The following is a 24,381-nucleotide window of genomic DNA, read 5'->3' as shown; positions in this document are numbered from 1 at the left end:
AGAGACCTTGCATCCACTGCTTCACTCAGCCAGAGCTGAGCTGCTCCGAGGCCACGATTTTCCTGCGGGTCTCCCATGTTAGTGCAGGGTCCAGAGGCTTTGAGCCGTGCTCCAGTGCTTTCCCAGGCCACAAGCGGGGAGCTGAATGAGAAGTGGAACAGCTGGGATATGAACTGGCACCCATATGGGATGCCAGCACTGCAAGCAGAAGCTTAGTCTGCTATGCTATGGGACCTCCTCCGCGCTCCCCCCACAGTTTCTTTTAACATCTATAAAGGAGTAGCTTAATACATACATCAAAGTGCCTTCCAGTGAAGGTAGCATAAACATGTAACAGCTTTAGTGAAATACATTGATGTACAAAGGTGGAATTTTTTGTTTGTTTTTCTATACTTCTCGTCTTATACTGAAAATATTCATGTATTGTAGCATTTAAAGGAATTTTTTTTAACATTTTATTTATTTAAATTGCTTAAAAGACAAGGCAAGAGAGAGAGATGTCCCGTTTATTGGTTCATTACATGAATGAACCACAACAGCCAGGGCTGGGCAGATCCAAGCCAGGAGCCAGGAGCTTCAGCTGGCTCTGCCGTGGGCCGGCGGTGCACGGCCACCTGACGCCTCCCTCGCTGCCTGCCGGCTGTCCATTAGCCGAAATCTGGAAGCAGAGCTGGGGCAGGGGCTGCAGCGGCACAGCCCCAGGCTGCGTCCACAGTCTCAAGTAGATTTGGGGGGTTTGTGATTGATTTCTTTTTCCTTTACTAGCTGGAAGAGAACTTTGAGGAGTGGGTGTTCGTGCTTAGCTCTTGAGAAATTCGGAGAGAGCACATCAGCAAATGTTTTCGTCATCTCTTTCGTCATCTTCATCCTAAATATTTAGCACACAGATTCCCCCTCTTGGGGGGGAGAGGTGGGGACATGCTTGATAGAGCTGGGAAGACTAAAGCTCGGTTCCACTTGCGACATTAGCTAATGCTGTGACTTTGAACAAGTTGCTTTCCCACTGGTTCATGCTGTCTGAAATAACATGTTCTGGAAGATTGGTTAAGGATAGAACCTTGTATGACTTTTTAAATTCCTATTTTGGGCTGTATTTTATGTAACAGACACTGGATTAAAGTCTTAAAATGAATGCATGAATACATGTATTTGAACATTACTAGCTTAGGATTTGTCAAAGAGAACAGTTTAGCAACATTTACCCACGTCAGCTGATATTTAGCTGACTGCAGAGAGTCACATGTTTGCAATATAAGAATAGACACTTCCAGCTTCTCTCTGCCTGCCGGTAATTAGAGTCAGGCTTAATCCACTGCACTAAAAATAACCAAACGTACCTTTCTTCTTACTAGTCTATTATTAATTTTATTTCAGTTTAGACTTACAAATATGTACTATAAGAACAAAATGAGTCCATTCTCCAATTTTATTTTTTTTTTATTTTTTTTTATTTTTTATTTTTTTTTTATTTTTTTTCATTTTTTTTTTCATTCTCCAATTTTAAAAAAACATTTAGTCTTAAAAATAGGGTGCATAACCCCAGGTTCTCTTGGTAACCTTTTTTTTTAAATTATATTTTTAAAAGATTCATTTGTTTTTATTGCTAAGTCAGATATACAGAAAGGAGGAAAGAGAGAGAGAGGAAGATCTTCTGTCTGATGATTCACTCCCCAAGTGACCACAATGGCTGGTGCTGCGCCGATCCGAAGCCAGGAGCCAGGAACCTTCTCTGGGTCTCCCACACGTGTGCAGGGTCCCAAGGCTTTAGGCTGTTCTCGACTTCTTTCCCAGGGCACAAGCAGAGAGCTGGATGGGAAGTGGAGCTGCCGGGATTAGAACCAGCGCCCATATGGGATCTCGGCGCTTTCAAGGCAAGGACTTTAGCCACTAGGCCACCACGCTGGGCCCCTCAAAACTCTTAAAATACTGCTTTCATCACAATTTAATTTTTTAATACAGTTGCTGGCTATGGTCTTTTATTTAAAACTTAGGCTGTGAAACTAATTGCTTTTGCTAGGCAGGTAACTCAAGCCTGGCTCTCCTATAAACAGGGGGAAAATGCTATCTGTCAGAGTTGTTTGGAGGAGTAAAATAAAAAACCATGCAGAAGCCTTAGCTAACATTTAGTGTGTCACTTGGAGCGCTTCCTTCCATCATCAGGACAACTCTCTGTTCACCTATAAGAAAATAGTCTAATTTGATGACTGTTGCATTTTGAGCTAAAGTAAATATTTGGATAGCATTGAGGTTGTTTGGGTTTTGTTTAATGTTACTCATTGCTACTTAGACACATGGTTCCTCATGGTTTTTACATTAATGCCCCCAGGACCGACACCATGGCATAGTACACTAAGCCTCTTCCTATGGCACCAAGATACCAAATGGGCACTGGTTCGTGGCCCAGCTACTCCACTCAGATCCAGCTCCCTGCTAATGGCCTGAGAAAGTAATAGAGGATGACCCAAGCCTTGAGACCCTGAACTCACATAAGAGACTCGGAGGAGGCTTCTGGCTTCTGGCTTCTGTTTCAGATCTGTCCAGCTCCAACTGTTGTGGCCGTTTGGGCAATGAACCAGCACCTGGAAGATCTTTCTGTCTTTGTTTTCTGTAAATCTGCCTTTTCACTAGAAACTGAAAAATATAAAACTAATTAAAGCTTTCAAATGATTTGTACAAGTTAGAACCTTTGACTGATGTTTAAAGTACCGTTTTATTTGTTTGTTTGCTTTTTTTGTTTTATTTGGAAGGCAAAGAGACAGAGATCATCTACCCACTGGTCCACTCCCCTGATGCCTGTGATGGTTAAGACTGGGCTAGAGCAAGGCCAGGTCTTCATCCAGGTCCCCCGTGGGAGTGGCAGGACACAGATATGCTGGCACCCAGGCTGCATCAGCCAGAAGCTGGGTCACATGCAGAGTAGACCGGCACTCTCACGTTGGGTGACAATATAACTGCTATACTAAAAGCCTACCCTAAGTACTGCTTTGTTTTGTTTTAAGATTTATTATTATGTGAAAGGCAGATTTACAGAGAGGGGAGACAAAGATATTCCATCTGCTGGATACTGTGCAGATGAGCATAATGGCTGGAGCTGAGCTGAGCTGATCCGAAGCCAAGAGCCTGGAGCCAGGAGCTTCTTCCTAGTCTCTTACATGGGTGCAGGGGCCCAAGGACTTGAGCCAACTTTTGCTGCTTTCTTGGGCCATATGCAGATCAGAGTTGGAGTGTCTTGAGACACAAACTGGACCTCATGTGGGATCTGGTCCCTAGGAGGAGGGCTAGCATGCTGTTCCACCTTGCCAGTTCCAATAATTTTTTTTTAACTTTTATTATTATTATCATTTTATGATATATTTCTTTATTTATTTTTAAATGAACATGGAGTACTATGCATAATAAGTGAGACCGTATAAATATTAAATTGTTAAACTGTAGCATTGAAGTTTTGAAAATTTCATTTAAAGCATTTAACAAACTTAGTATTTGGTTGGTACTGGCTAGTCCTCATATTTGGTTTTGAAAATATCATTTTTAATCTTTTAGTTTTCATAATCGAAGGCATTGTGTGTATAATTTGTGTTAATTTCTCCAAATTCAAAATCATATATATTGGTAAGCAGAGTGGAAGGAGAGTTGTAGCTCATTGCTTTCTAAACATTTGAAAGCAAGATAGTGAAGTGAGAGAAGACACACTCGTTCAAGTCGGAGGCGAGGCAAGTGCTCTGGCACGCCTTCCAGGAACTATTCTTCTCCCAGTGATTAATGAGCACATTAAAATCCCAACTTTATAAAAGTGCAGAAGATTCTCCATTTTAAATAATTAGAGGGCCCGGCACGATGGCGCAGTGGTTAAGGTCCTCGCCTTGCACGCCCGGGATCCCATATGGGCGCTGGTTCTAATCCCAGCAGCCCCACTTCCCTTCCAGCTCCCTGCCTGTGGCCCGGGAAAGCAGTCGAGGATGGCCCAAAGCTTTGGGACCCTGCACCCGCGTGGGAGACCCGGAAGAGGCTCCTGGCTTCGGATCGGCATAGCATCAGCCCGTTGCGCTCACTTGGGGAGTGAATCATCAGACGGAAGATCTTCCTCTCTGTCTCTCCTCTCTGTATATCCACCTTTCCAATAAAAATAAAATAAATTAAAAAAAAAAAAATAATAATTAGAGAATATGGAAGTCAGGTGGAACGGATATGCAAAAACAGACGGTGTGCCAGGGAGAGGTCTGGAGCTCACGTTGAGAGCCGCCCCGGTCCTGCGCCGTTCGCAGGCCCTCTCTTCTTGGGCCTGGCTGAGTTTTGGTTTTTTGCTTTTTAATTTATCATTAAGGATGATAGTATTTGCTGTCGAAGAATCAAATAAAAATCTGTTTTTTTCTAAGATTGAAATTAGTAGTGTTAGTAGTTATTTTAATACCATTGAATAGGAATTTAATGCTAAAATTCAGGTTGTATATGTTTTCCTGGGTATTATTTTTGCATTAATGCTGTGATCAGTAATTATGCTATGTTTTTTAAAAAATCATCTAAGTGTTCCACAGTGAAAATGAACAATTTCGATTGAGACTAAGAATGTCTTGGGTTTTTATTTTTTGTTCTTTTCAAAAATCTTATCTGTTCTTAACCCATTGAAAAATAGTCTTTCCCAAAGGACTTGCTATGTCACAAGTTTGCTCATTAACAAGTTTGGCTTCTCATGTACTAGAATCCTAATAAATAGGATGATAGGAGTCTCCTACTTTCTTCCTTCTGTTAGAAATAACATCCTATTTAGGCGAATAGCCCACACTTCACTTTAATACCATAGGACTTAAAACATTTGAGGCTAGATTGCAGTTTCCCACAAATGATAAGAACTTTCTGTTCTGTCTCTGACTTCTATGATAACCTGGAGCTATTTTCCTTTGAGGGATGCAGGAGTTACTCCACAATCCTAAAAACCTTATTAGAAACAATTCTTGGGGCTGGCATGATAGCCTGTTCTCACTTTGCATGTGCTGGGATCCCATATGGATGCCAGTTCATGTCCCAGCTGCTCCACTTCCCTTCCAGCTCCCTGCCTGAGGTCTGGGAAAGCAGTAAAGACAGCCCAAAGCCTTGAGACTCTGCACCTGTGTGGGAGACCTGGAAAGCTCCTGGCTTCAAATTGGTTCAGTTCAGCTCTGGCTGTTGGGACCACTTGGGGAGTGAACCAGTCGATGGAGATTCTCTGTCTCTCCTCTGTAATTGATCCTTTCAAATGAAAATAAAGCCGCTGTTTTGAAAAAGGAGATGAATTGACCTTTTGTCTTAAGATTTTCTCTCTGTATATGTTACACTTCAATAAAATGTTTCAAAACATGAACCTCTTGTTAATAATATCTTTAGTAAGTCATTAGCAGATTTACTTACACTTTTAATTAGTCACACAATACATTCTCTTTTAATTGATAAATTTAAGGAAACTCTGAGTTTGCTGTGTTTTCCAATGTTCATAGAAGGGAGCTGTGTAACAGGAAGAAGGAAATCCTTTACCATTTCTAAGCAGTGCAAAGGAGTAGTATCGTGCTCTTTTGCTTGCAAATGCCTTTCAGCGTGTTTATGCATTGACTGCACTTGCAGTCTAGGAGAAGTATAGAGTATCCAAGCGTGCTTATAGCATGGGGTCTGGCATGATAGGCTTCAAAGCTATATCTAGAAAACATGATCCCAGACATTTGCACATTGTTTGTTTGCTTCAGGTACGCAAGTCTGTATTTCTGCTGTGCCATTGAGGACCAGGACAATGAGCTCATTACCCTGGAAATAATTCATCGCTATGTGGAGTTACTTGACAAGTATTTTGGCAGCGTGAGTACATTTTATTTCAAAAAATGGAATGTCATCTCTTTTTTTTAAGATTTATTTAGTTTTATTTGAAAAGTAAAGTTACAGAGAGAAGGAAAGACACACAGAGAAAGATCTTCCATCTACTGTCTCCTAAATGGCTGCAACAGTCAGAGCTGGGCTGATCTCAGGCTGGGAGCCAGGAGCCTCTTGCAGGTCTCCCACTTCGGCGCAGGGACCTAAGCACTTGGGCCATCTTTTGCTGCTTTCCCAGGACAGAAGTAGGGAGCTGGATCTGAAGTAGAACAGCTGGGACATGAACCAGTGCTCCTTTGGAATGCCAGCACCATAGGTAGAGGATTAGCATGCTACATCAGCACACTGGCCCCAAATGCCATGGTCTTTTGTTTTTGTTTTATTCCTTTTTAACACCTTTTAAAAACAGGTTTATTTGGCTGCCTTGGGCATTCTAAATGTGGAAGAAATCCAGAATGATGCTATTTCTTGTCAGTGGAGCTAGTTGGAAACTTCTAGAATTGTCCTGTAGACCTTGTTTTATTAAAATGAGAAGAATGAAGTTCAAAATAGTGAAATAGAAAGGAATTCAAGTACAAACATTACAATTCAGAAAGTACTCAATGTAGAAGTTAGATTTGGTTAACAGTTGAGCTCACATTACACAGAAAATATATTTAAGTATCAGATTGATGAGTAGAAAGTTATTAGGAACCTGAAGACCCACATCTTGTGTACCCTGTAGGCATTATATTTTCAAGTTCTTGAAATCTGAAAATGTAGCTTAATATAAATCAATGACATTCAGTTAGCATGATGGCCCCTTTTTTTTTTTTTTCTTAGAATTAAGATGGATTCAGTCTGGTCAGGTTTTGTTCACTTCCTTATGATACTGATTGAGATTTGTTAGCTTCAGAGCTGATGTTGTTTTGTAATGAGCTCAAGCATCACTGCCTGAAATGCTGGATCCCACTGGGGGCCTGCTCCCATCCCGGCAGCTTCTCTTCCGCTCAGCTCCCGCCTGCTGCACACCTTCTGTACCCACAGGAGAGTCCTGAGGAAGCTCCTGACTTTAGCCCAGCCCAAGCGCAACTGTTGTAGCCATTTGGGGAGGGAGCCAACAGATGAAAAATAGCATGCTCTCTTCTCCATCTCTGCAACAGTGCCTTTCAAGGAAGTAAATCTTAAAACAAAGCAAAACAAACAAACAAAAATAACCAGCTTTTCTAAGTTTTAACAGTGGGTCTTTGTGGGGTTTTGTTTGCTTGCTTGCTTTTCAGGTGTGTGAACTTGATATTATCTTCAATTTTGAGAAGGCTTACTTTATTTTGGATGAGTTTCTTTTGGGAGGAGAAGTTCAAGAAACATCCAAGAAAAATGTCCTTAAAGCCATTGAGCAGGCTGATCTACTGCAGGAGGTAAGCTGCTCCTCTTGGCCAGCTGCTCGCATGTTGTGCTTCACAGAGGGAATCTGCCCTCGTGGCGACACTTGCAGCTTTGCCTGTAGTGTCTTTCCTCCCGTGGTTTATTGGTTGGAATATGTGGTGGTGGCATCACAGCTCAGTCATCTGTGGATGCATGGTTCACTTTGGAGATGGTCTGCCAGTCAAACCTCTTCTTGTCGGCTTGTTTTGGACCCCCAAATTACTAAAGTCTATAGTGTTAGAAGAAAGAAAGGAAAAGATTGGCCAAAAGTAACAGCTAAGAATGCTCCATCCGTGGTTTGTTTTGAATTACATAACACAACCCCCTTTTCATTAGTGTGGCGTAATCAAGAGTTGACTATGATTTTAGGGTGTTTTATTCCAAATTGGTTCATGTTTTCTCATGCCCATTAAGTACAAATGGAGCCAAACAAATCGATCCTATTTTCCAGTTACATGTTTTTTTAGAATCCTCTAGTTTTGTATTAGCCAAAGTAGCCAAGTGCTTGTTTCTCTTATTCTTAAATAACAAACCATGTTCAGTCAAAACTTCCCCATTCTTGACTTCCTTCTGTATCCCCAGAACTGTAATAACCCTTTTCCCTTTCCATGTAACATTGTGTGCTGCTTTTCTGTGTGATGTGTGTGTTATCTATTAGTGAAGTTTAAAATTTCATAGATAAGTCTGGCTTTTAGAAGCCAGACTACTAAACTGAATTATATTTTAGAGCTAATTATGGTTTTAGTCACATAGAAAACTTGTAGCATGAGGAGTTTCATTAAGATAGTGAAGTATGTGTGTGTGTGTGTGTGTATATATATATATGAATGATCTTGAGTGGGTTTTATTTGGGCTCATTTTCAAGAAACATTGAAAGCATGGTTTTATGTTTTTAGTTTATTTTAGCCCCTTATTTATTACATATTTATTAGTTTGTTCTTGTTTAATTATTAAAGGAAACTTTAAAGGTAATTTTTTAAGCATTTTTGTTTAACAGAAATGTCAAGTGTTAGGGGAATGCGATATGTGAGAAGAGTATTTGTCTTTCTCCATTCACCCTCATAATTTTCTACCTCTGTGGGAACCCCCTCATGAGTGAGTCATCACCAGGATCAATTTTGGGGGAGTGGCTCAGTGTTGAGATGATATGATTTGGAATGTACAGGTATTAGATATGAAAGAATACATTGACACTTATTAGTCTTATTACCAGAAATAATAGTTAAGGTGCCTGCAAAAGTGAGGTATTTAATTGGCCTCTCTGGTACCAAGTGACATGAGCAAGGCTCTTTTCCTTGTGTGTATGGTTTGCAGTGATGCTTACTCAATCACAAACCATGTCATTTTCTACATTTTTTTTTACATCAGCTGTGTTAACTACAAGCTCACATTCTGTTGTAAAATTGGCCTTCCAGTTAGCATATCTTTATTTTGCTATTCAGTAAGCAAACTTTTATTTTAACAATTAGGTCAAAACCATGGTTAAGACTTGGGAAGTGTCCTTATTTGGGCCTTCCTTCGATCACTTTTATGGTTCACTATTGTGGAACTGTATTCTGTTCTATCAGAACCCGCTATTTCCTCCACGTTTTTCATTTGCTGATTAGTTATATTAGCCTTTTAACATTTTCAACATTATTGAAGTTCAGCCTTGAATTATTTAATGTCTACCCAGAAAAATAATGCTTAGGGCATGATATCTATCTACTTGTGCCTAGATTATTTTTTCTAAATGTTAATCGGAAATTGTTATAACTTTGATATGACAATTATGCTATACTCCCTTATAGCATATATTGAATATTAGTGTATTAGGGGTTAAAAATGTCATTACAGGTGCACAGTTCCATTTGAAATGTTCCTTATCCCTTTTCATCCTTCTTGAAAAACAAATGGACTACTCGTGACTGTAGTTTCTTGTTTTTAGAAGAGAACTTTGGTCCCATATTTGGCTGCTTTCACATTGTTTTGTGCAGAAGTCAAGCTTGAGTAGTAACTTAAGATGCTTTCTATGTAGCTGTATGGGTGACCTTTTTTCTTAGACATTCAAGATTTGAGGAAACAAGATGGTGACCTGAGAGTGCGTGAGAGTACACTGCAAGGCCTGGCTCCCGCTGCTCTGCCCACTTCAGCTGCAGACGTTCAAAGGCAGTGCGGTGCAGCCCAGTGTCCCTTCCTAAAACAAATGTGTGTATGTTTACACATGATATAGGCTTACATCTCTGGGAGAGTAGTTGAATATTATGTTCATAAAATGCAAGGTGGAATGAGAAGCAGCACTGCACAGATGGCTACCAAAAAAATTCTAGATATCATGACAATAACATACGCATGTTAGCTAATGCTAACTGAGCAATTATGTGTGAGACTCTGAGCTCCTTTGGACTGGTGTACCGGCAGCTGGTTAGCACCCAGCAAAGCCACATCTGCCTCATTGTGGAGCTCTGTGGAGCCTTAACCACTGTGCCCTATTTATGCATTGTCTTGATATGTGCATTTTCAGTGTTGTTTTACATACGAACTTCTTTTTGCCTCAGTCCTATAGCACAGAAACTCATAGCTCTCCAGCAGGTGTTTCTGTATGGAGCTGGTCTCTCAGATTAGCGATTTGCACTGCCCAGATTAACAGTAGTAGAAATTTTTACAGGTTATGTAGATTAATGTGTTCAAGTCATTTCTTATAGACTTTGTAAAATGTCTGGATCTATATTAGTTCTTTTGGCCTTATGGTTTGGGATATGAGAAATGATGTTGCTTCCAAAATTGTAGATGTAGCTTTAAATTTGTATCAGAAATTCTAACTAATTAGTTTCAATCTGAATCTTTTGAGTCATGATTCTTCTGTTTAGTGTAAGGCCTTCTACTTTAATTCACTGTTTCTACACACTAAAGATAGCTCACAGTGAACTCTTGTCTGTTGCTTTCAGGATATATGGAAATCACAAAGTAATTTTACTTTGTTTTAAGCTAGTGAAATAGACATTTTTACTCTTAAGAATGTTTATCTCTCTCAGAAAATTTTCTTATATTTTTCCTTTTACCCAGTTTGCATAAATGTTACATGATTTAGGTAGTCCTTCATTTTATAGGCAAACAAGGGACACAGTCACATAAAGTCAATTTTCTGTTGGCTTATTACTACTAATAATAAGAATATAGCATAAATATATATTTGAATAATAATTGCTAAAAATCAGACATTCTCGTTAAATATAGATATTTTGTTTCATTACATTATAGATAGAGGATTACTTTCAACAATTGCAGCCCAAATTCTGTGTTCCTTTTGGTATTTGACTGCATAAATACATAATTAGATTTGGGGGAAAGCCAAGGAATTGGCCCATTATGCAGGTTTTAATATTTGTTGTAATTTTTTTAAGATTTAGTTATTAACAACAACAGCAAAAAAAGATTTATTTATTTTCATTATAAAGTCAGATAGAGAGGAGGAAAGACAGAGAGGAAAATCTTCCATCCAGTGATTCACTCCCCAAGTGAGGGCAACGGCCAGTGCTGCGCCTATCCTAAGCCAGGAGCCAGGAGCTCTTCCAGGTCTCCCATGCGGGTGCAGGATCCCAAGGCTTTGGGCCGTCCTCAACTGCTTTCCCAGGCCACAGGCAGGGAGCTGGATAGGAAGTGGGGCTGCCAGGATTAGAACCGGCGCCCATATAGGATCCGGGCGCATTTAAGGTGAGGACTTTAGCCACTAGGCCACCATGCCAGGCCCTGTTGTAATTTAAAGCATGTCTTCTAATGTGCCATTGGTGATGCAGTTGCTTCCTAAATTATTAAAGCACAACATGCTGAGGTTATTAAATTAGTATTCTTTGTAATACGTGGAATGAATCCTCCCCCCCCCCCCATTTGTTTTGAGCTAGATCTGAGGCAGGGTGGGAGGTAGAGTGGGGAGTGGTGATTCAGTTAGATTTATTTGATAAACACACACATGTGTAATGAGACAGGAAACGCTCAAGTGCATTTTTGTTTGTTTTTGTTTTGTTTTGTTTTTCAGTAAAGTCAGGTACTTACCGGCTTTTCTCTGCTCCTTGATTTTATAGAGCCAGAATGAAGAATGGGGAGGTTTGGCTGAGGATATCTTATGATAAAGAGCAGTCTAAAGGTTTAGCCCCTTTCACCCCAACTTATATATTGGTAACTACTAAATTTACCATTTTTGTGGCATGGAAAAAAGGGGTGCTATGCGAAACCTGTTGCACGTGAGATGACTGCTAGTCCTTGCAGTAGTTAACTGTCGGGCACCGGGCTTTAACCTCAGCAGACAGTGCATGATAGTATGGGTCAGTGCTTGGAGATGTGTCATCCTTTCTTTTGGATACTAACAGCATCATTTTGAAATTTGTGGGTTTTTTTTTTGTTGTTGTTTGGTTTTTTTTTGAGCTTTGTTTGCTGTTGGTATTTGTTTCTCACTAACTTAGCCTGGGAGGCACCAAAGCAAGCTCACCCTCAGGAATTTGCTTCTACTTCAAGAGGGTCCCCTCTGTGAATACAGTGGTGTTCTCCGGAGAATTAGTGCTGTTACACTTGATTTCTCTTAGTGCTGGGAACTGCATGATACATGCTGGTACTATGCCGTATCTCTGTGGGCAAAGTAATAATTAATAAGCCTGTGAGACTGCATAAAAAATGGACAGGTAAGAATCTTGGGAGAAAAAGTTACCTCTTGAAAGTCAAGCTTTTGTAATTTCAAATTATTTTAAGTAGAAGCATTTCATAACAATCTACTGTTTAAAAGTTTGGATGTTCTTTTAAAGTTAAATCTTGCTAATGGAAAATTGAGACATGCTAGTCAAATTTAAAAATATATTGTTTTTAAAAGGATCATATGTTTTTAAATCTGTATAATGTCATTTGATAGCAAGAACAAATTATCTTGCTATTAATCCCTTCAGGATTTGCTTTACTAAGAAAAATTCCTCTAATTCTTGTGTTGTACTCTTTCATGCTTGCACATTTTCATTTTCCTGGGTAAGCCTAATTGGGGTCTGCAGTAACAGATTTTGGATAAATGGAGTCTAGTTGCACTAATGTTTGAAATAGAAAACATGTAAGGGTCGATATAAAAAATACAGAAAATTTAACAAATCTTGCCTTATGAGAAACAATTTGGCCAGTGTCCTTGGTTGCTGGTTTTTCACTTGTAATTATTTTTCTGTATATTTGTGGTTTTTAAGCTCTTTTTCATTGTCTGCTTTTTCAGAATTTTGAGGATTTTTCTCCTTGCTGTTTCATTTCTCATTCGAAGCCAATTCTTGGTGCTCTGGACTATTTGTAATGATGAAAAGTTGTAATAATTGCAAATAGCCCTGGGATTGGGACCTGCACAAGGATAGTCCAAGACATTGGTGGTAATTTTTTCATTAAAAAGTACTTTCTGAAAATGTTCAGGTTTCACTTTTTCCCTCTGCCAGCATAATTTTTTAATTTCTTCTATAGCCTTTTTTTTTTTAACCAATATAATTTTTTATTATAGGAAGATAAGCAAGTTCGGGCAAGTACACTAGAATATACTCTTGCATATGAACCAGAGCCAGTTCGATTAAACTCAGTGGCCCTAACTGGGTGGCTGTAGGGCATCTGTACCCTCTTGGGACATTAGGCAACGTCTGCACATTTTTGAAACTCACAGTTGGGAAGGGAGTGCAGTGATACTGACACCTAGCAGGTACAAACCAGTGGATACTGCTAAATGTCCTACAGTACAGGTACACAGCACAGCACCCCTCCCAAAACGATTGTGCCCACCTGGAGAAATCCTAGTTTAATTTAACTCCTTCAAATAGATATTTCTCAATGAAGTATAGACTGCAACATCTTTTTAGTATTATGTGTAGTCCCTAGTATAAATAACTGGTTGAAAAATAATGAAAATTACAAGATGAAGGAGAAAAACGCTTAAAGTTATGAAAGAAGAGATGTATTAGACTGACCCAAAATGGTACAGACATCAGCCCTGTGACTTCCTAGAATTACCTTCACTGAAACCTCACCCACAGCCAAGCCTGTCCTCAACAACAGCCCGATATATTAACTTACGTCATGACAATCCACTTCTTGTGTGGAAACCAAATTGGGTCTACCCTTGAACAGGCACAACCCTTTGGGCTTTCCTGTCTACCTCTCCATCCCCTCAAGAATTTGAATTCGTTTCATAATGGAGGAATAGTTTACATAACCAGAATTTACACATCCACTTTTGTTGTATATTTAGACTTTTTGTTACTCTCTTTTGCACCCTACAAAGAATTTATTTCATAAAGGTATTAAGAGTTGGTGTTTGAAATTCATTGATTCAGTCGAATCTTTTATATTTGGAAAATGCTGATTTAGAGTATCTCAAGGAAAACGTAACAGAGTTCCAGTAGAGAATGCTTAATGTTGTGCTAAGTTTCTCTGATATTTCATTTAAAAAGGATAGTCAACTGCCAGATAAAGTAATTTTTCTTTAGTATTTTATAACCAGTTTTAGAACAGTGTTTATAAATTATAGTAAAATTACTCTGTCCTTAAGATAAATTTATGAGAAATAGTATATCAGCAACACATTATAACAGAAGATATAAGTAATTCACAAGTGGAAAAAATGTCCCTTTATTAAGGGATCAATTAAAATGTCAACCAGACCTCCTTACTTATTTTTGTCTTTGATGGGAAAAGATGAGAGATACTCTCATTGCTGCTTATAAGCATTTGAAGTTGTAGTTCATCTTGCTTAATTAGGCAATGTCCATTCACAATTAAATGTATACTATACCTTTTAACCCATCAGTTACGCTTCCAGGCTCCAGGAGTTATACCCAACAGATCTATACAAATGCATCAAGAAACATACTCAGTATAAAGTAAGCCATTAATTTCATCAGCAGGAGGTAGGTAAAGAAAATTGTGATACAACCATATATGAAACTTGTATAGCTATAAGACAAATGAAATGGATTTCTATGCAGTGATCAACTATATCAATGAGGAAGGATCTAGGGGCAGGATATTAACAGGTGTTACCTCTTAAAATCTTTGAAGTGAAACAAGCATGTCTATTACAGATATTTAAAACTGGAAAAAATGGTACTATGTGAATGAAAGTGTACTTTCTGCAACCCAATGGTAGAATTAGAGTAACATTTACAAAGCAAAAGTGTCAGCAGATGAAGTGTCTGTTCTTGGCCATTTAGACACCAATTATCTATAATCACATAGCTGTTGCAATTCATCACTAACTTAATGTTTAAAATCATTTGCTACTTCACAAATGCTTGTAAAAAAGACTGACAGCAAATGCCTTATCCCCTAAAAGGCACTTTCATTTCTTTTCTCTTTTTGAAACTCATTGGTCAAAATTAATCTTGGGGGATTAGATACTCCCCAATCCTTTGGCTTTAACACAGGACTGGTATTCCAGAGTTGAGCGTGAAGACTTTGCTGTCTTTGCCATAGAATTCAGCTGGGGGCCATGAGAAGGACCGTCCTATATTCAAACAGGAAGGGTAAAGTCTGCTATTTCTAAAATTCAAAGAATAGCTCAAGAAGCCCCTTTACAAGGAAAACTGCAGTAGGGCATTAACTCAAAATTATCCTTATTTATATATGCCTCTCATTAAATGTAAACTACTTTATCTTTCACATTATGTACTAGAAAGAGAAATCAGGAGGCTGGACAATCGACTTGGCCTATGCAGCCGTTAGTGTACATAAGCACTTCTCAGGCCCCCGGGAGGTACTGCTGCCTTCCCAGTGCTCCTGCTTTCCCGGCTTAGTTTCCCTTTGCAGTCATAAGCCTGGTATAGTATAGAGGAATATCTAGGAAATGACAATATTGTGGTCTGTTCTTTTTTTAGGAAGGCAGGTGGCTCCCAGAACAGCTGTAACTTGATTCACTCTGCTGTTTGTTGTCATCCTACACTTCCCACTACAGCTTGTCTTTTTTTGTAGGGCTTTGAGAACAAAATTATTCTTAGTGCACAGGAATGTTGAAGATGCATCCTAGGGAGAAAGAGCTAATGGAGGAAATGATGACTAACAGGAATAAAAAAATATCCTCTTTTGGAAGAAGGGGGGGATGGGATAAAAAGCATCTCCTTGCGCAAGAAGATTCTTCTTGTTAAGAAGCTGGAACATATTTTTTTTCCTTCATGAATTAAATGAATGCAATTGAGCAAGCTCTTTTTCTTGACCTTAAGAAACATACCGTCTAGCGGACAGCCATCGGGGACTGGGGAGAAGACGTTGGCTGACAAGGATGTGTAGGCAGTGAACTTAGAGGGATGCAAATTATTGCTGGACAGATGGATGGCCAAGGAGTAAAAGACCATTTCAGGTCAAAAATAATATGCCTGTTATAGTTTTATTCAAAAATCATGTTTGAGAAATCAACTGCATTAAAAATATTTTTTCTCACTACCATTCTGGCTTTTATGCCCACATAATGTAAATCACTGGCCTTTTAGTGTGTTAAACCTCTAGTCTGTTGAGTGCGTGGTATATGTGATTAATTGCAACAGATGGAAGCTACCAGGCCTAGTGCTCCACAGAATCCCTGTGTGCTGTGGCAGACTTTCCTGTCACCCTTCATGATTCTTAGATAATATAATCTTTTTGTGATACACATAATGTACTTACAATGTGAGACCCAGAATGCTGGCACTTATATTGATATATCCACTATAATATTTTCTTTATATATGAGAGGAAAAAAGGTCTGTTAATTATTGCCCTATCTATATCAATGGGCTAAAAATCCAATGTTTAAGGATTACTGGGCATTTATTGCTATAGAACCATTTCAGACTATAGCAGACTTAACTGGGAAATTAATTAAACACACTATAGCAGTTTAAAAATGGGAGAAGGAAACATTGAAGAGCAGGAGTTGTGGCACTGCAGGGTGAGCCACCACTTGGCATGCCCACATCTATATCAGAGTGTCTGGGAGTCAGTCCTGCTTCTGCTTTCAATCCAGTTTCTTGCTGATGTACCTAGGAAGCAGCAGAGAATGTCACAGGTCCTTGAGTTCTTGATACCCATTTGGGAAACCTGGCTGGTGTTCCTGGCTGAGTTGGCCTGCCCCAGTCCTTGCTGTTGTAGCTGTGTGGGGAGTAAAGCAGTAACTCGAGGCTGGATCTCTCTCTTCCTCTTGCCTTCTTCTGTTTCCTTCTCCCTTGTCCTCCCTCTCCCATCCCTTGCCAACCTCACTTCCCGCTCCCTCCCTGCCTTACTTCCTTTCTCAGTTACTCTGCCCTTCAAATGAACGAAGAAAAAACACTTCAGTTTTCATGTGTTTTAGGGTTTCCTTTCTTCTTGAATGGTGTTGCCACTGAAGGGGACTTTTCTCCTGGATGCTGATTTCTTGTTTAAGCATGGTGATATAGGGTCATCAGGCATGAGCAGTTGAGCTGACTGGTGAAGCCTGTCCTTGCGGAACAGGCAGTAAGAGAGCTGTTGGATAGTGAGCTGCGAATGCTTGAGGCTGTCGGTTTTTTTCAGTGTTCACGCAGACTTGAATGTGGTGCTTCACAGCCAGCGGTGTTCTCTGGTGAGCAGTGGCTACACGTGAACCCTATTTAGGAAACTCCCTTCCCCGAAGGACCTTGACTTTATTTGTGGTTGGTTTCTACATGATGTGATATAAACTGAAGAAAGAAACAAAAGAGTCAAAACTGAGATATGATGGCTAAAGAACTGGTATTAGTTAGGTGAAAGATGCTATGACAGGCAAACTTCTCCCATAGCAGGAGTTTCACCGGGTGTGAGGGAGCATGGATATGTGAATTTAGCTTGTACTTAGAATTTTGTTAAGCTTGTGATTTATATTTTTAGCATTACTTGGCAAGTCCATTTACATTTAAATTCTCAGCGATACTCCCAATTATTTCATTTGACATTTTTCTGACAGAAGTTTTCCCTGATAACGATACATCATTGGGATTGACAGTTTATTCTTTACACAGAATATTGAAATGGGTTCAGAGATTCATTGACAGAAAAAGTATTTGGTTAACTACTAGGAGTCACTTACACCGGTGGTGCCCTGTGAGAACAGAAGCTGCTGTAAGAAAATGAAACACTGGGGGGTTAATTTATTATCGTTTAACTTGCTGCTTCATTCTGATGTCATGCAGTGTGAATTTGGGCAGGAGAAGGCCAACTGTCCGATATTTTAAAGACATGCTAGGAATTATCTGAGGGTTAATGTTTACTTGACTTTTCTCCTCAGATACTTTTGTAATAGTTATTTGAGATATGTTACATATTTGGAGGCATTTTACATGATTTTGTAGCTTAGTATTTTAAAGTTCCAACTTGAACAAATATTACTACTAGGATACTTTAAGAAACATTCAAATAAGTAGGCAATTTTAAACATTTTGGAGTCGGAAGCCTTTGAGTGTGAGTATAATCACTTTGAAAGCGGAAGGGTGCCGAGGCCTCTCCCCGGCACATAATTCAGTCTCTAGTTTTAGAGAAGCCTTGGAGCGCTCAGCAGTCCATCTGTAGAACCTCATCTTGGAACTTTAGTCCTGCTTGGGTGACACATCTTACGAAGACCTGGATGACGCTGAACAAATCTGGCGATGTGAAAGCCCATCTTGAGGTCAAAACCAGTAGTCTCCAGGTTTCGAGATTTTTGTTTGTGTAGTGAACAATCAAAAACCTTCATTGTTACTTAAAATATGAAATGACGACTACGTTTGCTACGTTTTCTTGGGATTTTACTCTAGGATCTCAACTTTGTGGAGTAAAATAATTCACAGTACTGGTAGGAATATTTCAATTCAATTTTGATTTAACCTCACTACTGACAAGAGACCTTACATTAACAATCTTTTCAGAGTATTATTAGTAAATGCACAGATGGTTAAAGGATTTTTTTAGGGCCCAGTACATCATTTTATTTATCATTATATGCAGTAAAGTTAGAAAAGGCAAATCTGAATTTCTGGGTGTTATGTAAAAGCCATAGAGCAAAGAACAAAGCCAGCTTTTCTTTACTGTGAACTGAATGTTCTGGAAATCTGTATCTGTGTTAGTTTTAAGAATATGTGCATTTCTTTTGTAGCCACGGCATGAATATTTTAATGTCCCTGTGTACTAACTGACTACTCGTCGTGTATGCAGAATTTCACAGAGGAAATAGAGCTGATGTACTTATGAAAGAAAATACCCTCAGCTTGGTGACTGGTTATCCTGTATGAGAACTCCAGTACCTTTACCGTTGGTTTTTTCTCCTCCTATTCCTGACTCATCTGTTTTATTTTCATTATATTCGTAAACTTGATATTGCTTATTCCTCTACAGCTCACTAATTTCTTCTCAACAAAAATATGGCCTGTGAATGTTTTGAGTTAATTTCTATCTTAAACACATACATATTGTCATTAATAAACTACCTATGGTTAATCTAGAGAAGATTCTGGCAATCGTTTACCAAACAAAATACAGCTCAAGTGCCAGTTCATAATAAGCAACGCCATGATCCATGGTGTGCACTGGCTTTCGAATGTCAGGACCAAAATAAACACTCTAATGTGATTGTATCAGTCTAGGTGAGCTAATGTCTCCTAATGTACCACACCAAAGTATATGCGGAAATAATACCAGAAAGTGAAATTAATTTGATCATATGATATATACAGTTAGAACACTCCATTTTTAAGAAAGTTTGTAGTGCTACATACATGTCATCACTTTCATGCTATATTGTATCACAGTGTCTCTCCAGGGACTTTGAGAGAACTGTTTCAAGTCCTTTATGCAGTATCTGCTGCTCAGTGGTAGCCTTTTCTAAACGTTACGGAGTTCATTCATATAGCTCAAAAATTCTAACAGCCTTAAAGCCTAAACATATTTTGCTAGTTGTTGCTTTCTAATATTTTGAGTATTCATTTCACTACTGCTGTTAATTATATTTCTGAATGTTAAAATTTTAATAGCACTATTACATATGCTTTTAAATAAAATGTAGCACATTATAAAAGGCAAAGTACCAAATAGTTCATTGTTTATATGAGTTAAATAAGATGTCGTGAGACAGTAACCTCAAGGTAGTTGAACTACTTAACCAGTGGAAGAAAACCAATGACCAAACTTAGTATAAGCAGGAAATGCAAATCTACAGATCACTTCCACTTTTAACCATTTGGTAATGGGTGGAGCTCTCAAGTGAGCATTTGAACCGAATCCATTTGAAACATTGGTCCTTCATTTCCATGTTTTTCCTCCACCAACTCTCCCCAGCCCTGCAATGTGTTATTCATCCTGTTTTAATGCTGCATAAATATGCATCGTCTCATACCAGTGTGCTTTTGATGCTGTGTGCTGAGCTGTAACAAAATGTTGCTTCTTTTGTTATCCGTAAACAGCTGCTTGCTTTAAATTCGTAGATTCTGAAATAGCTTTTCTTGCATGTCTTAAATAAAAGTATTGCATGTACTTCGTCTCATGTGGATGACTTTTTTCTTTTCCATTCCTTTTGATAAAATAACACATTTTGTATTTTCATTTTTCCAGGTAATGTTAAAATTGTGATTCAAAAAAAATGTACCATAGAATTCACCATCTTAACCATTTCTCAGTGCACAGCTCATTAATGTTGAGTAGGTGCACACTGTTCCACATCAGACCTCCACAACATTTTTCTCTTCCACAATGGAAATGTCGTGCCCATTCACCAGTCTCCATTCCCGCTCCCACTAGACCCCGCTAACCACCATTCTGCTTCATGTTTCTCTTCACTTGACCATTTTCCATACCAGTTCCCACAGGTAATTTTGAGCTAAATTTGAGGGCGAACATATGAAAATCACATTTGTAAAGTTTATAAAAATCTATCCATGTATATATCAAAATCTATAAACAAAATCAGGACTTTTAGAAAGGACAAATTTAAATAACACAGTTTCAGAAAGCAGTATGAGTCTCCTTAGGAAATGCTGTATAAGATTGAGGGCAGTGAACAAATTAGGGAAATATGACCAGTTTCAGGATGTAACTGTGGGATATGTGTAAATTGCAAAATCCAGTGTAGGTAGCCTTTTATTAACACGTTAAAGGCTACATGGAATTTTGAAGAATTGCTTTAAATTAAAAAAATAACTTTTAATATGTAATTCAAGTGTTCAGTGTAAAATAATTAAAGCTAAATATAAATTTTTGTAAGTGAAACAGGTTAACTTACATTACTTTTGGGAGTATGGCCTAATTTCCAAAAATTTATTTTCACTTTATTTGAAAGTTGGAGAGCTTGATCCATCTCCTGCTTCACTCCCCTGATATCCAAAACCTTCAGGGCTGGGCCGGGCTGCAGCAGGAGCCCAGCAGTCCAGTCCAGGTCTCCCGCACCAACAGCAGGGACTCGAGTGCTGGGGCCATCAGCTGCAGTCACCCCAGATATACCCTAGTCGGAGGCAACATCTGAAACATCTCACACAGCAACGTAATGGGTAGACCCAGTGCCTGCCCCCAAAACATGTACCATGGAAAATTTGAGACACACAAGTAGAAAAGAATGCTATAAAGAACTCTCTTGTACACAACATTCAGCTTTAACAACCATCAAGTGAATATTTGTGGCTCCCCCTTTTGCCTCAGTGTCTTAGAGCAAGCCCTAAACATCTTGTCCTTTCTTTAGTACTTGGGTAACACATCCTTAACAGACAGGTGCCATGCCTAAGAAGAATAACAGTGTCTTGTACCTGGTTCAGTTTTTTCAAATTATCTGAAAAATGTCTTTTTATGATTGGCTTGTTAGGACTAGATTCCAAACGAGTATCTGATTAAAATGTGTTTTAAACTTTAACAAGTCTGCTTTCCCCCCTCTGCCACTTTTTTTTTTTAAGCTAGGTGATCATTTCTTCTCTTAACTTTTCCTACATTGTCTATTTGGCACAATACATTGTTGTGGCAATGTTTAGCTTGTTCTTTGATCCCCCAGCTATATTTCAGATCTGTAGCCTGATTAAATTAAAATGCGGTGTTCAGGCAGCGGCAATACTTTATAGCTAAGACTGCTTTTAAACATGTATCAGACACTTTTGTAAAAATGCTTATCCATTTTTCATTAGTTACAGATACCATCAGGTCATTTTATGAGCTATATAGCTGATTTATATATGATACTGAGGTTAGTACTGCACATTTCCATTTAGATTTCAGTTGTGTAACTGTTGGCTAACGAGTATTGAGCACTATAAATCATGTGCTGACTTTTAGCTCAGTCTCGGTGTATAAAGGTAAGTGGTCTTGTTCTTGTTTTACAAATATGGAAACAGACCAGAGTTTAACTAATTTAAAAGATGAGCATCATGAAATGCTTTACATACAATTAAATCTAACGTTCTAAGGATTTATGGTTTAATACAATTTTCCTCCTTCTTTTTGTGCTGTACCACAATTAGGATGCAAAAGTAAGTTAAATTATTATTCGATGATAATTTACATTTTTGTTCCCCATTAAAAACAACGCTGCTTTCAGTACAGTACTGCTGCTAGTAACACCTGAAACATCACCAAAACTGGTCCCTTTCTATTTTGTGATGTGTAAGATCAATGACTTTGAAAAACTTTTCCAGATATACCTGTTTTGTTGTTCTTTGATATTGAGAAAAGATTTTATTTGTGAAACAAAGATCTCCCATCTGCTGGTTCCTAGCAGTAAGGCAGGGATCAGGGAACTAAGAATTTAAGCTAGGTCTGCCCCTTGGGTGGCAGAGACCTCATGACAGGCACACTTTCCTCTGCCTGCCAGAATCTGCCATTAGCAAGCGGCAAACATGGGCACTGTGACAGGGGATAGCACAGCAAAAATGTGGCCTCCACCAATGCCCTTTGTTGCCCTTGGGAAGTCTGGGAAGGTGGGTATCTGAAGCTTCCATGCTGTGGACATATCAAGTAAAAACCCCAGGAGGGAAAACATTTCTATAAATGCATGTGGCCAAAAAGAGCGGAGCCTGGAACACAGTATTTGGTCAAGAACTGTGGGAACTCAGGTTGGGAGGGAGTGGTGTGGTGTTTCATTTATATTTGGAGGAACTTTAGAATTTTGCTACTAAAATAACTACTGCTGCACATCATTGAGTAGCAATGATTTCATCAGTCCCAGTGAGTTTGCACTGGGCATGACGGCTGTTTGCGACAGAAGCGCCTGGCATTTGGGTAGGTAATTGGAAGGTATTTAGTGAGTGATCAAAACAACCTTCTGTAATCTGCAGTGTTTGGGACACAAAACGCTAAATAACCACCAGCTGTCACTAATGGATGGCTCCTATGACACGTAACTGCTTGGTTGATTCTCAAAACTAAGAATGCCCTTCCGTGTCAACTTCCCTGCCTTCGGACTCTGTATCTGCTTACTGGAATCTCACGTTTTCCCTCCACAGGAAGCTGAGACCCCACGTAGTGTTCTTGAAGAAATTGGACTGACATAACTCTCCTCCCTTGTTGATGACTTCTTGTGGCATTTTACACACTGTAGATGGTCACTGCCTTCATGTCCATGTTAGCTAATGGTGTAAGATGATGTCTTGTCAGTATTACTGTTTTGCTAATCTGCTTTATTTATTTATTTAGGGCCACACACTTTTTTAAAAGGGAACTTTGGTTAGCCAAATGATAAAATGAAGGGACCTAAGTATGATCAAAATGATGCGGAATGATACTTTTTCTTGATAAAGTTTATGGATCAGTTTCTCGTCATCTGGATTATGTACATGTATGGAAATGACATCTATGTACATGTAAAATCAGGCAATACATATTTGTCAATTACTGTATATGACAAAGCAAACTCAAATGATATGAAACCTGGTTTTGTGAAGCCAAAGACTAGTGCTGCATGTCAGCATACATCAGAAAAAAGGGAACTGATGTCACATACAAATGGATGGAAATTTAACTGTTAAAACTACAAATTCATACCAAAGATCCCTATTGGAAAGTACATACATTAAAGGCAATATAGAATCTTTTGAATCACTAAATTAGCTAGGTAGTTAACATTTTGCACCTGGTGCAAGGAACCAATTGCTTCACAGTAGTGAGCACAAGATTTTTAAGGCTGAGGCACACAGAGAGATGAAGTCTTTGTGATTCTGATCATTTAGTCACTTACACTGCTGGTTGATGCCCTAAAATAACGTAGAAATATTAGTTTTTCTCAACTCTTCCCAACAGTATCTTACAGGCTTTCTTCACAAAGCATTAAGTCATTGTTCCAAGCGCGAATGTTCCTTCTAAGGGCACTGATGCAAACCAGCGTTAGTTTGCCTCCCTCTCCTTCGAAGTGCTGCAAGCTTGAGAGCGCTTTCTTTTCCTTCTTTGAGATTGCCTACTTATCAGAAGTCTTAATGATAATTTTAGAAAGATACCTTTCTTAGAACAAAACGAGAGCTGAAAGAGGTCAAATGGCATTAGTAAGTGTAGAGCATCACCTTGTACATACTTCCACATATCCAATCCTGTCTTCATGCTTTCCACCTTCACTTGTATTTGCTGGGCTGAATGAAGCTTTGTTGTGATTGTGACCAGTATGCAGGCCACGTGAGCATTGTCTTACCACATTGCCGACTAGTTGTAATAAATGTTCAACAAACACTGTAGTGTGTTTCTGTCTTTGCAAGCTTATCAATCTACAGAGAGCTGCTGATGGGAAAATTTCTTTTTTTTTCCTCAGTAAAAATAGTGAAAACTCCCCTCCACTTGAAAGCTGGTGGTGGGTTCTAAGCACACTTAAAGACTCTTCATGTACTTCAACTTCACGAAAAAAAATTGATTCAATGCTATGAGAGCTTATCAGCACATTTTCAATCAATAAATGCCACTTTAAAAACCTTGATGCAGTTTTTTACTCTTTCAAAATGAACAACTGAGATTATTCTAGAAAATCAAAAAGCACTCCAAATCACCTGGGTTCCTCTTTTGCCAGTATGAACTAGAGATACAAGGAGGCAGAAGAAACACTGATGTTTGCAGACTCGACTAATATAAATAAGCCAAAAGTGGTTATTGTAATAACTAAGGGACCTCATAATAAAAAAAAAAAATGCTACAACCTAAAACTGGGAGAGTTAAAGAGTTCAGAAAGGACTACCATCCAAAATAAGTTGTTAGTATACCAAAAATATGTTAAGT

General features: G+C 38.8%; 1 protein-coding gene across 4 annotated transcripts in view; it reads left to right on the top strand.

Moving 5' to 3' along the window:
- AP1S2 (adaptor related protein complex 1 subunit sigma 2) overlaps positions 1–23,844 on the top strand; it is a 28,501-nt gene extending 4,657 nt beyond the window's left edge. Inside the window, exons 3-6 of one of the 4 annotated variants that reach the window (XM_040997524.1) lie at positions 5,715–5,823; positions 7,095–7,232; positions 21,651–21,659; positions 22,632–23,844. In XM_040997524.1, coding sequence (XP_040853458.1) covers positions 5,715–5,823; positions 7,095–7,232; positions 21,651–21,659; positions 22,632–22,679 — 304 coding nt within the window. In that variant the 3' untranslated portion in view covers positions 22,680–23,844. Of the gene's footprint in view, positions 1–5,714; positions 5,824–7,094; positions 9,171–18,313; positions 19,687–21,650; positions 21,660–22,631 lie in introns of those variants that run through there. The other 3 variants (XM_040997533.1, XM_040997542.1, XM_040997515.1) reach the window with 3 other exon arrangements.
- Positions 23,845–24,381: the final 537 nt, after the last annotated feature.

The sequence above is a fragment of the Ochotona curzoniae genome, unplaced genomic scaffold, assembly GCF_017591425.1.
Source record: "Ochotona curzoniae isolate NIBS_2020 unplaced genomic scaffold, NIBS_Ocur_1.0 contig_1274, whole genome shotgun sequence".
In the NCBI taxonomy this organism is placed as follows: Eukaryota; Metazoa; Chordata; class Mammalia; order Lagomorpha; family Ochotonidae; genus Ochotona; species Ochotona curzoniae.
This window is presented reverse-complemented; position numbering and strand designations above follow the sequence as displayed.